Below are 15,851 nucleotides of genomic sequence, written 5' to 3'. Positions count from 1 at the left end.
ATATGGCCAACAATATTTTAAACAATGCTTTAGCTATAGGTTGTGAAGTTGTTTGGGGGACATTTGGACATATAGTGACATTCACACAGTCTGTTGATATTATAGCCTGCTCTCCCTTGTGAGTTCTGCTCTTGGTCATGAATCACCCCCAAAAAATTACAAGAAAATTATAAATTATATATATATTTTTTTTCTTTCAAAAAATGTACATAGTAATATAATGACACATTAAATTAAATGTGCAACAATTACCACTGACTGACTCTACTCACAGTGAAAATTTTCAATATTGAACAAGTTTAACATTTATGATTGTGGGCCCAACTGTTTTCCAAGCAAATCGTGAGGGGAAAAAAGTGCTCTTAACACACCCCACAGCCCACGCCACAGGATAATCACTCAGGACATCTGGGAAATTAGCTGCCTTTGACCGGAAAGGAGGAAGAATGCTCAAATTCAGCCCAGTTTTTGGTATATGTGTAAACCCTAAGCTTTTCTTTTTTTACTTATTTGTCTTCGCAATAAGCAAGATTGTTTTTGACAGACCATATTAAGTATAGTTTAAAAATAAGATCTATACATTCTTATGACATAGTGTGTTATCATTGCCTGCATCAGCTTGTATGCTTGGCACCTGCGGCAAATGATAGAAGGTGCAGGTGTTGATGCAAATGTTAGACCGACGGGATAACTTGCTTTCTCTTCTCTCCTTTCTTTCTTTCTTTCTTTCTTTCTTTCTTTCTTTCTTTCTTTCTTTCTTTCTTTCTTTCTTTCTTTCTTTCTTTCTTTCTTTCTTTCTTTCTTTCTTTCTGTTCAGACTTCCCTCCTTCATGCTCACATATTCATTTCGACATTAACCCTCCTTCACCTTCAATTTTCTTTTCAATTTAGTGAAGCAGGAAAGAATTTGTCCCTGCTGGGTGTGGATTCCAATCATTATCTGATGAAATCACCCATGCAATGCGCAAGCATGTTTTATGCTTAGGCCTATAAGTTTCTATGATATAGCGTACCTTAAAAGGTCCATAAAATGCCCTATTGTGAAGCTTTTGAACACAAGAATTCAATATAACACAATGACTGCTATGTGTGTCTTCTGTTGTGAAGTACATACTGTTGTATGTTCAGAATTATTATGTAATCATAATACATTTTATTTATTTAAACACCTGCCAGTGAGTTGTGTGTTTAGACTGTGAGGAATGACACAAGAGCTGTTCATATTTGACAGGGAAGGAATCTTTCTGGCAGGTCAGCATTAGTTGCTGCTCTTTAAGGTATACAGCACACACTATAGACAGCCTCACATACACTACACGGCCACAGCATGAAGCTCATTTGCACGATGTAATGGTATCCAGTGCAAAAACTGTTTCTGTGTCAGTTTCGCCAGTACAAAGATAATAATCCTCAATAATGTACTATAAAATGGTGTCTCTGCCATGCAGCTAAATTTAGCAACCAAATTATTATTAAAAAACTTGAGTGCAAGTACAACCACAGGTATTAAATGATTCTTTCAACAACAGTGAGTCAAAGCTACAATGTGTTGTCTTTGGGAAGCAAAATTGTGGATGTTATCAGATTGATCAGCTGAACCTATTGTTGTAAGTGGTCAATAAGGATGTACTGTATATACAGAGTTGTGAAAAAAGTAATTGCCACCTTATCTTATTTTTTTTAGCATAGTTTCACCTCTTTAATGTTTAAAATCATTAAAACAAATGTAAATATCAGACAAAGATAACCCAAGTAAACAAAAATGCAGTTTTTAAATGATGATTTTATTTTTTTAAGGGGAAAATAAACTTTTCAAAGATACCTGGCCCTGTGTGAAAAAGTAATTGCCCCCCTTGGTAAATCACGAATTAACTTTTTTTCTAAAGATGACTTCATTTTCACTGACCACACCCAAGCCCGATTACCTCCAGACCTGTTCAATTAAGAAATCTTTTAAATAGAACCTGTCTGACAAAATGCCAAACGGCCAAAAGAGCTCCCAAACCTGCAACAAAATCCCACGATCCCAAAAATGTAAAGATTACCAAGAATCCATGAGAAATAAAGTAATTGACAGCTGTCAGTCTGGAAAGGGTTACAAAACCACTTCTAAAGCTTCAGGACTCAAGCGAACGACAGTGAGAGCCTTTATCCAGGAATGAAGAAAACATGGAACAGCAGTGACCCTTCCCAGGAGTGGCTGGCCTCCAAAAATTACTCCAAGAGAAACGCAGGACAACATCTAAAGAACTGCAGGCCTCCCTTGACTCGGTTAAGGTCTGGGTTCATGACTCAACAATAAGGAATGAACTGGGCAAAAATAGCATCCATGCCAGAGTTCCAAGGCAAAAACCACTGCAAACCAAAAAGAACATGAAGGCAAAAAAAAAACGTGAACAATTCCAAGACCTTTGGGAGAATATTCTATGGATTGACGAGAGAATGGCACTTATTGGAAGGTGTGTTTCTCGTTACAATGTAACACAGCATTTCAATAAAAGAACATCATACCAACAGTCAAACACGGTGGTGGTAATGCGATGGTGCTTTGCACCTTCAGGACCCGGATTACCTGTTGTGATTGATGGAACCTCGAATTCTGCTCTTTACCAGAAAATCCTGAAGGAGAATGTTCAACAATCAGTTTGTAACCTCAAGTTAAAGCGCACATGGGTTCTGCAGCAGGACAACAAACCAAAACACACAAGCAAATAAATGTGACAATGTGTCAATGTGAATGGCTGCAAACAAACACTAAATAATGGTTTGCGTTTGGCATAGTTGCGTCACAGTGGACGACTGGTTAGAACATCTGCCTCACATTTCTGAGGACTGGGGTTCAAATCCCGGCCCCGCCTGTGTGGAGTTTGCATGTTCTCCCCGTGCCTGCGTGGGTTTTCTCCGGGTACTCCGATTTCCTCCCACATCCCAAAAACATGCGCGGTAGGTTAATTGAAGACCCTAAATTGTCCGTAGGTATGAATGTGAGTGTGAAAGCTTGTTTGTTTATATGTGCCCTGCGATTGGCTGGCAACCAGTTCAGGGTGTACCCCACCTCCTGCCCGCAGTTAGCTGGGATAGGCTCCAGCATACCTGCGACCCAAGTGAGAATAAGCGGTGTAGAAAATGCATGGTGTGGCATAGTCAAAGTCCGGACTTGAATCCGAAATGCTGTGGCAGGACCTTAAAAAGACCGTTCATGCTGGAAAACCCTCCATATTGCTGTATTACGTAATTTTTCAAGGAAGCATGGGTCAAAAATCCCCAGGAATGTGGATGTGGCCAGGCACTCATAGAAAAAGCTCGATTTAAATTCTTGCAGGTGAGGGTGGCCCAACCACTTAATAGCTTTAGGGGCCATTACATTGTCACACAGGACCAGTTAGCTTTGAATATATTTTTTTCCCTTAACAAATAAAATCGCCATTTACCTAGGTTATCTTTGACTGAAATGTACATTTGTTTGGTGATCTTAAACATTAAAGTGGGTAAACTATGCAAAAAAAAAAAAGAAAAGAATTAGAGAACGGGGCCAAAACTTGCACAACGAGGTATTATGTGAACTTGTAAGTCTTTCTGAGGGAAAACACAAAATGACCCTAACTGGGATGTGAAACAGCCACTTCCCTCCCCATTGATTATTGGTTATCACAAGCTAGTATACAATGTAGCTATTATTTACAAGTGTTACATACATTTTACTGATGATGAATAAGATTGTGAAAGTTTCCAATCCTCAACTGGGTATTGAACCCACAATTGTGTTCATTTTCCAGCCGCCCCAAGCATCCTTTCTACCCCCTGTATGTAGATGATCGTAATTCCCGCCCTTGACTGGAATTTGGACGAACACTTTCCAGTCAGTGAGCGCGTTGCAACATTTGCCTGTGCTTCCAGTCCTCTGCATCATCATACCCAATGCACATGCAATTTGTATTTTGTTGTGGGTTTGAAGTATGCAGCTGATACAAATGGACATAAAACTCCCTCAAAACAGACATGTGCGACCTAAACTGGAATCAATCTTATCATCTTGAGTACATTAACATTGTTCATGACAGAGCAGGACCAAAGGGTGTTTTAGACTCCACAAAAAGGAATTGGGAAGATTCTGGGGGAGTGAGGCATGACCGCCCAGTTGAAAAAGAAAGCTGTGCCAGATTCCCAAAGACTACATCATGACTCAGAGTTCAAGGCTCCATACTTGTAAACAGCATTGTTCACACGACTTTTAGTCCAAAACCTGCATGTATGTTGTTCATAAATTCCTGCTTATCCAACCAAACCATCATTATTTTGATTGAAGTGGATAATGCGGAAAATGTGGGTAGAAATAATACAGCAGGACTATTTAATCCACATTTCTGCAAAATTGTGGTGGTAAAAATGCAGCCCATTCATTGATTCCTAATTGTAATTTGCTTTGCAAGCATTTTTGGATTTATTCATTTATTTATTTTATTTCTGAGCAATGTGTACATACATTAATCAATAGGAAAAGACACGGAGATGGTTGTACCTGATTGAGCAGAAAGCTAATTTCCATCTGTAGTCCAGAACATAAAATATACATTAAAAAAAACATCCATCCATCTTAATTTTATGTACCGCTTATCCTCACTAGGGTCGTGGGCGTGCTTGAGCCTATCCCAACTGACTCTGGGCGAGAGGCGGGATACACCCTCAACTGGTTGCCAGCAAATCGCAGGGCACAGATACACAAACAACCATTCGCACTCACATTCACAACTACGGGCAATTTAGAGTCTTCAAGTAACCGACCATGCATTTTTTGGGAATGTGGCAGGAAACTTCTTCTTTTCCTTTCGGCTTGTCCCTTTAGGGGTCGCCACAACACGTAACCCTTTTCCATGTAAGCCTATCTCATGCATCCTCCTCTCTAACACCAACTACCCTCATGTCTTCCCTCACGACATCCATCAACCTTCTCTTTGGTCTTCCTCTAGCTCTCTTGCCTGGCAGCTCCATCCTCATCATCCTTCTACACACTATTTCTCCTCTGGACGTGTCTGCTCTCTCTAACTTTGTCTCCAAAACATCGAACCTTGGCTGTCTCTCTGATGAGCTCATTTCTAATTTTATCCAACCTGGTCACTCCGAGAGCGAACCTCAACATCTTCATTTCTGCCACATCTAGTTCTGCTTCCTGTTGTCTCTTCAGTGCCACTGTCTCTAATCCGTACATCATGGCTGGCCTCACCACTATTTTATAGACTTTGCCCTTCATCCTAGCAGAGACTCTTCTGTCACATAACACACCTGAGACTTTCCTCCACCCATTCCAACCTGCTTGGACCCATTTCTTCACTTCCTGACCACACTCACCATTGCTTTGGACAGTTGACCCCAAGTATTTAAAGTCCTCCACCCTTGCTATCTCTTCTCCCTGTAGCCTCACTCTTCCCCCACCACCCCTCTCATTCATGCACATATATTCTGTCTTACTTCGGCTAATCTTCATTCCTCTGCTTTCCAGTGCATGCCTCCATCTTTCTAACTGTTCATTCACCTGCTCCCTGCTTTCACTGTAGATCACAATGTCATCTGCAAACATCATGGTCCACGGGGATTCCAGTCTACTCATCTGTCAGCCTATCCATCACCACTGCAAACAGGAAAGGGCTCAGAGCTGATCCCTGATGCAGTCCCACCTCCACCTTAAATTCATCTGTCACACCTACAGCACACCTCACCGCTGTTCTGCTGCCCTCATACATGTCCTGTATTATTCTCACATACTTCTCTGCCACTCCAGACGTCTGCATGCAGTACCACAGTTCCTCTCTGGGTACTCTGTCATAGACTTTCTCACTCATCACATTATACGTAACACCGTCAATTTCAAGTTTCAGACTCATCACTCGATCTGATACTCTTTTCACCTCCAAGACATTCTTAGCCAACTATTCTTTTAAAATAACCCCGACTCCATTTCTCTTCCCATCTACACCATGGTAAAATAATTTAAACCCTGCACCTAAACTTCTAGCCTTACTGCCTTTCCACCGGGTCTCCTGGACACACAATATATCAACCTTTCTCCTAATCATCATGTCAACCAACTCGCAAGATTTTGTTAGACGTTGTTAACCCGGGCCACGACCGATCCGGTATGGAATTCTTTGGATGAACGCTCATATTTGTTTGGCAAAGTTTTAAGCCGGTTGCCCTTCCTGACGCAACCCTCTGCATTTATCCGGGCTTGGGACCGGCCCACAGTTTGGACTGTCTTGTGCCCCCCATAGGGCTGCATTAAATAGCACAAAAAACAAATATTAAAATGTTTTTATTGGGATATACGACAACTAACACCGACCCATAAAATATACAATAAAAATGCATCATAGATCAAAAAGGGAAAAAAAATATCATAACATACAGTGCAAGGATAGTAACAATGTTCAAAGGCCAAATGACAAATATTATATTAAATAGTTCACAGTGTGAGAACAATGTTAACCCTCTTACATGTTCAATTTAAAATACCAACCATGGTACTGTAAATCACCATAAATCTGGGGTTATGGTTAGGGTCACAGTTGGGGTGTCAGCACTGCTACGGTTTATACAACAGGTCATACTATGACCTGATCACCACAGATAGGAACTGAATATACTCACTTCCTCTTGATGTCATCTTTCACTCCCCAAGTGTGTTGCGATTATTGAAGTGTGATTCAGCAAATAATAAAATTATATAATAGTGAATTATCCTTTCTGATAACTTGCATTGAACTACTACTGTTTTTTTTTTGCTTTTTATTTTTTGCAAGATGTCACACCCCTGATTGAGACTCCCAGTGGGTTTGCGTTCAAATGGACGCATTCCCCACCGAGTTAACATCGGGCATTCCTCAAATTCTGGAAAGAAAGTGGCAGGTTCTTTTAAACCTTAAATTTAAAGATGCGTATTTGAGAGAGAAATTTCCATCTGAGAGAGCCATATTTCAGTGTCACATGCAGTGCTTTGGAATTAAAGAGCAGACCTGTGCATTTATCAGGATTGTCTATTTTGGCTTTCCTACATATTTAGGGATGAATACCGTGTCGCCAGTCAACCTCTATAGTCTTGCTGTAAAGGCAGTACTATAGCTGGGGTGTGCCTCTCTTCTTCTCAGACAGATCAGAACATACAGAGGCTCATACTGCAAGAATGCTATATGTGTGTGTGTGTGTGTGTGTGTGCGTGTGTGTGTGCGGGTATGTGCATGTGTGTGTCTGTACCTCTAGATAAAACAGCAGCAGGGTGCTAAGCAGGAAAATATTTTTAAACAGTGGAGGGCCAAAAAAAACGAGCGCAGAATTAAAAAAAAAAAAAAAAAAAGAATTTGCTTGGCTAGTTTTTTTTTAAGTAGTCTGGAGGAAATTTTGGGAACAGAGTAAAAGCAACCAAAGAGCTAAGTGCCTATTAAAAATAAATTAATGTGCAGTGGCGAGAAGGTGAATTTTTGTTGTGGTAGTACTCTCTTTTTTTCTCCCGAGGGTATTTTTGGATGCCTTTCTCATCAGTCTGGGCAGGACCTATTTGCACACACACCCCCTCCCTTTTCCCTTCCTTATTTCTCTGCAGTAGAACGTAACAAGAGCCACGCGCTGACTCCAGGTTGAGAAGTGAGTGAGGGAAAGAGAGGCAGAGATAAGGAGAGAAGAGACTCACAGGCACCTCACATGTTGGAAATTGGAGTCACTGTGCAGCCCACAGAGTTGAGGTGAGAGGTGAATATATTGCCACTATCAGCTTTCCTTGTGCATGAGAGTGTGCATTTGTGTGTTTGTATGCAAACAAATCTTTTTCTGAGAGTCCAGCAAAAATGATGTCAAAATGTGTGCATTGAAAAAGAAATGCAGTTCCCTCGTCCCCTCAGTGAATGTGTAGACACCATCTTCATGTCAGTGATCAGACTTTGGCACAAGTGTGACAAGTTTACTTTTCCAATATCACAGTTGGTTGTGTGTATGAATCACCCTGTGAAGTGGAGAAAAAGACTCATTGTTAGAGACTGCAGACACCATGCACCAATATTTATCTGCATGTGCATGTTGAGTCTCAGTGATTCATCGTTTGATTCAGCGTCTGCGATATTTGTAGAAAACAAGGTTTTGTTTCAGCTGTGGTTTGCAGTGGACACCAAATGAGGGGCAGACCTGAGAGAATCAAGACTTCATCTGGCCACAATATGGACTGCCTGCACATTTTGCTGTCATGTTAAAATGTTGAATTCTTTTCGTCAAAGATTTATGCTTGCAGCAGACCTCAGATGTTTTAAATTGATGAGAGACAGTAAAAAGATGCGTGTGATAACCTGTTGCCTCCAAGATAAATCTTGTCCAATTGCACTTAACATACGAGGAAGATTGCCATGTGCATATGGTTATTCACCCTTGGTCACGGCCATCTCAGAGCTTCCAGGATGTTGTTGTGGGATGTCGGGGTGGGGCTCAGGTGTAGAGCAGACAGAGAGTGACAGAGCAGACCTCTGTGCCCCCACCACACCTCTGTTCCCGGGTGAAACCTGCTCAGTCATGCCATTCTGCCTCTATGTCCCTGCCTAACCGCCAGACTTGTTTTAAAAGGTGGAAAATCTTCCTCAGCTTTGCCAGGGATACCATTCCCCATGTGAGTGTAATGTTGTAATTTGCAACATTATACACACGCACACCTGGATGCCGTGTGTATACGTCTGAGTCGATCAGATTTGTTTCTCTCCTTTCAGAGAGGTATAACATCCATAAAACTTGTAACATGAAAAATAACCTTTGTCTAAATTTGTACACAAATCACCAGTTCAGTCAGTACTCAAACCTTGTATCATTACTAACAATGTTTTCATTTCAAATAGATATTTGGTAAATTCATTGATTTAGCAGACCTCAGTCCACAGTGAGGTCAGCAGTAGAACAAGATAGAAGTGACAAATGCTGTACGATACAATGGGACAGGGACATTGACACAAAATTATTGTTTGCTGAAAATGCTGGCTGGGAAAAAACAGAAAACGCTGTCATCAAAAGGCAAGGAAATAAAACCTCTGGCTATAAGTAAAAGCGTTTGAACAGATGGAAAGATGAGGGCGTGACAGAAACGACGTACCAGAGAAGTAAGAGGGAGTGGATGGCGGCTGTCTACCCAGTAAATGCTGCTGGAATGGCAACTTTTTACGTACTGTTAAAGTCTCCTATTCCTGCTCCTCCCTCTTTTTGGGCCACTGTAGTCCTCTTTCATAATTTTGTAGTTTTCATTTGTCATTTACAAGCTCTTCTGTTGAACCAACTTGTTACGAGAATGCTGAAATGAGTGCTGCAATAATAATATAGAGTTTTTTTAATTATGCATTACTTTCATTCCAACATTCATTTAAATTCATATTCACATCCAAAGGTGAGAAGTCGCTGACTTACGACCTTCAGCTCGGAAAATTTGATGGAACACTTAAAGTCGAAGTTCAGACTCACAATCTCAGGACACATCGGTTTTCGACTTAATTTTGGATCAGCACAAAGGGGACATTTGCAAATGTTACTATGTAGTGAGGAATTCTCTGTCAGGGGGACGGTGGGGTGGAGAGGTCAGATAAACAGCAGACTTTGGTATGGGAGACCGATGTTCAGTTCCTGTGTCCGACTGTGAGTCCCAGATGTACAATCTAGTCAGAGTAGTGTGTGTGGGCTTATTCATTTACTGTGTAGTATATTATGACAGCCATGTGGAATATTAGCAAGCATAAGCAATGAAGTATTATTTTGTTTTGCACCATGTTTATGGTTGTGTAAATGTAATGACTTGCAAGATCAGCAGTGTGGTACACACTGACACGCAGCTGAAGACAGTTTGGTGCTGCTGGGCGGCACTTTGCAGGTTCGCTGGTGGCATCTCACGCTATGATTGAGGTTGACACTGCGGTTCAAAGCTTCCTCCCTACTTTCCTATCAGATCATCAAGTTTAGTGGACCGAAGACAGTGCAAGTTGAAAACATTTTAGAAAATCAAATAACAGTTGAGCTCATCAGAATCAGAATCATCTTTATTTGCCAAGTATGTCCAAAAAACACACAAGGAATTTGTCTCCGGTAGTTTGAGCCGCTCTAGTACGACAACAGACAGTCAACTGACAGAGAACACTTTTGAGACATAAAGACATTGAGAAAACAGTCACTGAGCAATAAAGGGTTGCTAGTTATCTGGTAATGCCGGTACAAATGTTTATTTTTATTTTTTTTGACAATTGTGCAAAAAGATGCAGAGCCCTCTAGCACTTAGAGCAGTTCGAATGACTAATCTTGCAATAGTCCGGTGCAATGACCATTGTGCAAAGGGCGCCGAGACTTCAAGGAGTGTATGCAGTTTAAAATGACGAGTAGTGCGATAATCTGGGACAATGTTGATTGTGCAAATGTTGCAGATACTCCTCAGTTAGTGTGCAAATGGGGCAGATGCTAGTCTGGCATGAGTGGCGAGTATTGGTCAACAACAGATATGCAAATAGTGCAGCGTGGCGAGACTACTACAGTGAGTGCACGGGTAATATTTAATTGGCCCGACAGAAATGTGACAACAAACTCAGACAAAAGAAATTGGCAGCATGTTGCAATGGAATTGTAAGTTAGCTGTTTAAGAAGTTGAGTGAAAGAGGGAAGAAGCTGTTGGAATGTCTGCTAGTTCTAATTTGCATTGATCGGTAGCGCCTACCTGAGGGAAGGAGCCGGAAGAGCTGGTGACCTGGATGTGGAGGGTCCGAGAGGATTTTGCACGCTCTTGTCTTAGTTCTGGCAGCGTGCAAGTCCTCAAGGGTGGGTAGAGGGGTACCGACAATCCTTTCAGCAGTTTTGATTGTCCGTTGCAGTTGGAGTTTGTCCTTTTTTGTAGCAGCACCAAACCAGACTGTGATGGAAGAACACAGGACTGATTCGATCACCGCTGTGTAGAACTGCCTCAGCAGCTCCCGTGGCAGGCCGTGCTTTCTCAGAAGCCGCAGGAAGTACATCCTCTGCTGGGCCTTTTTGAGGACGTAGTTGATGTTGATCGCCCACCTCGGGTCCTGAAAGACTGTAATTCCCAGGAACTTGAAGGTCTCGACGGTTGACACAAGGCAGCTGGACAGCGTGAGGGCCAGCTGTGGTGAAGGATGCCTCCTGAAGTCCATGATCATCTCTAGAGTCTTGAGCGCGTTCAGCTCCAGGTTGTGTCGGCCGCACCACAGCTCCAGCCGCTCCACTTTCTGTTAATATGCAGACTCGTCACCGTCCTTGATGAGGCCGATGACAGTGGTGTCATCTGCAAATTTCAGGAGTTTGACAGCCGGGTACGTTGAGGTGCAGTCGTTCGTGTAGAGAGAGAAGAGCAGCGGAGAGAGGACACAACCTTGAGGCGCCCCAGTGCTAATGCTGCGTGTGGATGAGGTGGTCTCTCCCAGCCTTACCTGCATTGTCCTGCCCGTCAGGAAGCTGTAAATCCACTGGCAGATGGCAGGCGAGACGCTGAGCTGGAGAAGCTTGGAGGATGGAGTTCAGGGATGATGGTCTTGCTGAAGTCCACGTACAGGATCCTCGCATAGATCCCTGCACTGTCGGTGATCTAGGATGAAGTGCAGTCCCATGTTGACTGCATCATCCGCAGACCTGTTTGCTCGGTAGGCAAACTGCAGGGGGTCCTGTAGTCATTCAGACACGAGATTGTAGTTTTCTTGGGGACTGGGATGATGGAGGAGCGTTTGAAACAGGATGGTACTTCTTACAGTTCCAGAGATCTATTGTGTGAAGACTGGAGCGAGCTTGTCTGCGCAGACTTTGAGGCAGGATGGGGACACAAGGTCCGGGCCTGCCGCTTTGTTAATCTCTTGTTGTTTGAAGATCCGTCTCACATCCTGTTCGTGGATGGTAAACGCAGAAGTCAGAGGTGTGATTGTGGTCGGTGGTGCGGCTGGGTGGGTGTGGGGTGTGAAAGTGTCCTTTTCAAATCAGGAGGTATTCAAGTCGTTGGCTAGTATGCTATTGTTCTCAGCTTGGGGGGATCGTCGCTTGCAATTGGTCAGCGATTATAATGCATGCCAGACTGATTTAGAGTCCATCCATCCATCCATTTTCAACACCGCTTATCCTGGTTAGGGTCGCGGGACGCTGGAGCCTATCCCAGCTGACTTCGGGCGAAAGGCAGACTACACCCAGAACTGGTCGCCAGTCAGTCGCAGGGCACATATAGACACGGACAACCATTCACACTCCCATTCACACCGTCACTGAGTGGGAACTGAACCCACGCTGCCTGCACCAAAGTCAGGCGAGTGTACCACTACACCATCAGTTGATTTAGAGTCATTAGCGCTAAACTGTTTTTCCAACTTTGCTGCATAGTTTTGCAATGTTAATTTCTTTAGTCAGCAGGTTTCTAGCTCGATTATACAGGGCCCTGTCCCCACTTTGATATACGTCCTCCTTAGCTTGGCAAAGTTGCTTAAGTTTGGCAGTAAACCACGGCTTGTTGTTATTGAATGTGTGAAATGACTTTGTTGGTACACAAACCTCTTCACAGAAACTGATATAGGATGTGACAGTGTCCGTATATTCATCCAGGCTGCCAGCTAAATTTTCAAAGACACTCCAGTCTGTGCAGTCTAAACACCTTTGAAGTTCCATCTTTGATTCATTGGTCCACTTTTTCACTGTTTTCACTATAGGCTTCGCGCATTTAAGTTCTTGCCTGTATGTTGGTATTAAGTGAATTAAGCAGTGATCAGACGAGCCCAGGGCTGCAGGTTTGGCACTGTATGCGTTATTTAACGTAGTATAGCCGTGGTCTAAAATGTTATTTTCCCTGGTGGGACAGTCGATGTGCTGCTTGTATTTAGGGAGTTCGTGGTTGAGTTTAGCTTTGTTGTCCCTGAAAATAATGAGGGTGTTTTTTTTTTATTTCGTTTACTTGTTTGGCGAGCATTAGCAGTGCGGCATTCGTGTTAGCTTGAGGCGGAATGTAGACACCAGCCAGGATGAATGATGCAAACTCGTGAGGCGAGTAGAATGGCTTACAGTTCAAAAACAGCGACTCCAAATGCGGGCCGCACCTGGATGCCGGCTTGCTTCCCTCTGTGGCTTCCGCCTCCATGCGCCAAAGACCGCGGTCGCTGCTCCGGTGAGTAACTCAGGGAAAAAACTGAGCGGATTTTCGAAAGTTGGTCTGGAATAGCCTCCTTGATGCTTAGCAAGTCTCTCCTTGTGTAAATGAGTCATGTAATGTCTCCAAAGAACAAAAACAATACTCGAGACCGCGTAACCGAGGCGACCACACGGGGAGGCGCATCATAGCCTATCAACACAGCTGGAGTGTTGCCATATTGTCTGTAAACATCACAAAATCTCATACAGACCTCAGCTAATCATTTCCTATCATATAAATGTTTGATATTATGATCAAGTTTTGACCAGGCTTAAATCCATTCTTTTAATGTATTTCATTATTTAACTGTTGCTGCTCTGTTTTAATGCATGTCTATTGAGGCACTGTTTTTGTAACATCATTTTCTTCATTTAATCAAAACAGCTTTTGTCTGCAGATTACAGGTGATAATGTCTATGATCCACCAAGTTTCATGTTCTTATTAATGCTCCAATTACTTTGGATAGAATATAGAATCCCCCTCCTTGAGCCGTCACCGTATCGGGTTTGTGTGTCGCCTCCACACACGGCTTGGGCTCTGGTACCAGTCATCTCGAGAGGGGTTGGACTCTCTTCCACTCTGGAGTTCCCCACGGTGAGAGGCGCCGAGCAGGTGTGGGTATACTTATTGCCCCCCGGCTTGGCGCCTGTACGTTGGGGATCACCCCGGTGGACGAGAGGGTAGCCTCCCTCTCCCCGGGTGGGGGGACGGGTCCTGACTGTTGTTTGTGCCTATGCACCAAACAGCAGTTCAGAGTACCCACCCTTTTTGGAGTCCTTGGAGGGTGTGCTGGAGAGCGCTCCCGCTGGGGACTCCATCATTCTGCTGGGGGACTTCAATGCTCACGTGGGCAATGACAGTGAGACCTGGAAGGGCATGACTGGGAGGAACGCCCCCCCGATCAGAACCCGAGCAGTGTTCTGTTATTGGACTTCTGTGCTCATCACGGATTGTCCATAACGAACACCATGTTCAAGCATAAAGGTGTCCACACGTGCACTTGGCACCAGGACACCCTAGGTCGTAGTTCGATGATCGACTTTGTGGTCGTAATCATCGGACTTGCGGCCGCATGTCTTGGACACTCGGGTGAAGAGAGGGGCAGAGCTGTCAACTGATCACCACCTCGTGGTGAGTTGGCTCCGATGGTGGGGGAAGATGCCGGTCTGACGTGGCAGGCCCAAACGTATTGTGAGGGTCTGCTGGGAACGTCTGGCAGAATCCCCTGTCAGAAGGACTTTCAACTCCCACCTCCGACAGAACTTTGCTCATGTTCCGGTGGGACATCGAGTTCGAGTGGACCACATTCCGCACCTCCATTGCTGAGGCGGCCGACCGGAGCTGTGGCCGTAAGGTGGTCGGTGCCTTTCGTGGCGGCAATCCCCGAACCCGTTGGTGGACACCAACGGTGAGGGATGCCGTCAAGCTGAAGAAGGAGTCCTATCAGGCTTTTTTTGCCGGTGGGACTCCTGAAGCAGCTGATGGGTACCGTGGTCTAAAATGTTATTTTCCCTGGTGGGACAGTCGATGTGCTGCTTGTATTTCGGGAGTTCATGGTTGAGTTTAGCTTTGTTGTCCCCGAGAATAATGAGGGCTGAGTCCGGGTGTTTTTTTTAAATTTCGTTTACTTGTTTGGCGAGCATTAGCAGAGCGGCATTCGTGTTAGCTTGAGGCGGAATGTGGACACTAGCCAGGATGAATGATGCAAACTCGTGAGGCGAGTAGAATGGCTTACAGTTCAAAAACAGCGACTCCAAGCGGAATGCAGCGTTGGTGGTCGCTGAAGCAAAAACTCGGGTATGGGAGGAGTTTGGTGAGGCCATGGAGAAAGACTTCCGGACGGCTTCGAGAAAATTCTGATCCACCATCCGGCGTCTCAGGAGAGGAAAGCAGTGCACCACCAACACTGTGTATAGTGGGGATGGGACGCTGCTGACCTTGACTCGGGACGTTGTGAGTCGGTGGGGAGAATACTTCGAAAAGCTCCTCAATTCCATTGAGGAAGCAGAGTGTGGGTTCTCTGAGGCGGGCTCTCCTATCTCTGGGTTTGAGGTCACCGAGGTAGTTAAAAAGCTCCTCGGTGGCAAGGAACCGGGAGTGGATAAGATTCGCCCGGAGTTCCTCAAGGCTCTGGATGTTGTGGGGCTGTCCTGGTTGACACGCCTCTGCAACATCGCATGGACATCGGGGACAGTGCCTCTGGATTGGCAGACTGAGGACTGTGGCAGATCACAGGCTGAGGACTGTGGCAGATCACAGTCCTCAGCCTCCCTGTTAAGGTCTATTCAGGGGTGCTGGAGAGGAGGGTCCATCGGGAAGTCGAATCTCAGATTCAGGAGGAGCAGTGTGGTTTTCCTCCTGGCCGTGGAACAGTGGACCAGCTCTACACCCTCGGCATGGTCCTCGAAGGTGCATGGGAGTTCGCCCAACCAGTCTACATGTGTTTTGTGGACTTGGAGAAGGCGTTCGACCGTGTCCCTCGGGGAGTCCTGTGGAGGGTGCTTCGGGAGTATGGGGTACCGAACCCCCTGATACGGGCTGTTCGGTCCCTGTACGACCGGAGTCAGAGTTTGGTCCGCATATCCGGCAGTAAGTCGGACTCGTTCCCGGTGAGGGTTGGCTTCCGCCAAGGCTGCCCTTTGTCACCGATTCTGTTCATAACTTTTATGGACAGAATTTCAA

The 15,851-nt window shown here is 44.5% G+C and overlaps 1 protein-coding gene across 4 annotated transcripts in view; it reads left to right on the top strand.

Annotated features, from left to right (window-relative positions):
* Window positions 1-15,851, top strand: part of LOC133477864 (zinc finger protein 469) — a 306,446-nt gene that overhangs the window by 215,844 nt on the left and 74,751 nt on the right. Inside the window, exon 1 of one of the 4 annotated variants that reach the window (XM_061773137.1) lies at window positions 7,573-7,730. The exons of 2 other annotated variants lie outside the window; for them this stretch is intronic. In XM_061773137.1, coding sequence (XP_061629121.1) covers window positions 7,690-7,730 — 41 coding nt within the window. In that variant the 5' untranslated portion in view covers window positions 7,573-7,689. Of the gene's footprint in view, window positions 1-7,572; window positions 7,731-15,851 lie in introns of those variants that run through there. One more of the 4 variants, XM_061773136.1, reaches the window with a different exon arrangement.

The sequence above is a fragment of the Phyllopteryx taeniolatus genome, chromosome 5 (genome assembly GCF_024500385.1).
Source record: "Phyllopteryx taeniolatus isolate TA_2022b chromosome 5, UOR_Ptae_1.2, whole genome shotgun sequence".
Lineage (NCBI taxonomy): Eukaryota > Metazoa > Chordata > Actinopteri > Syngnathiformes > Syngnathidae > Phyllopteryx > Phyllopteryx taeniolatus.
Note: the sequence above shows the minus strand (reverse complement) of the source record. Positions and strands in the feature narration are given on the sequence as shown.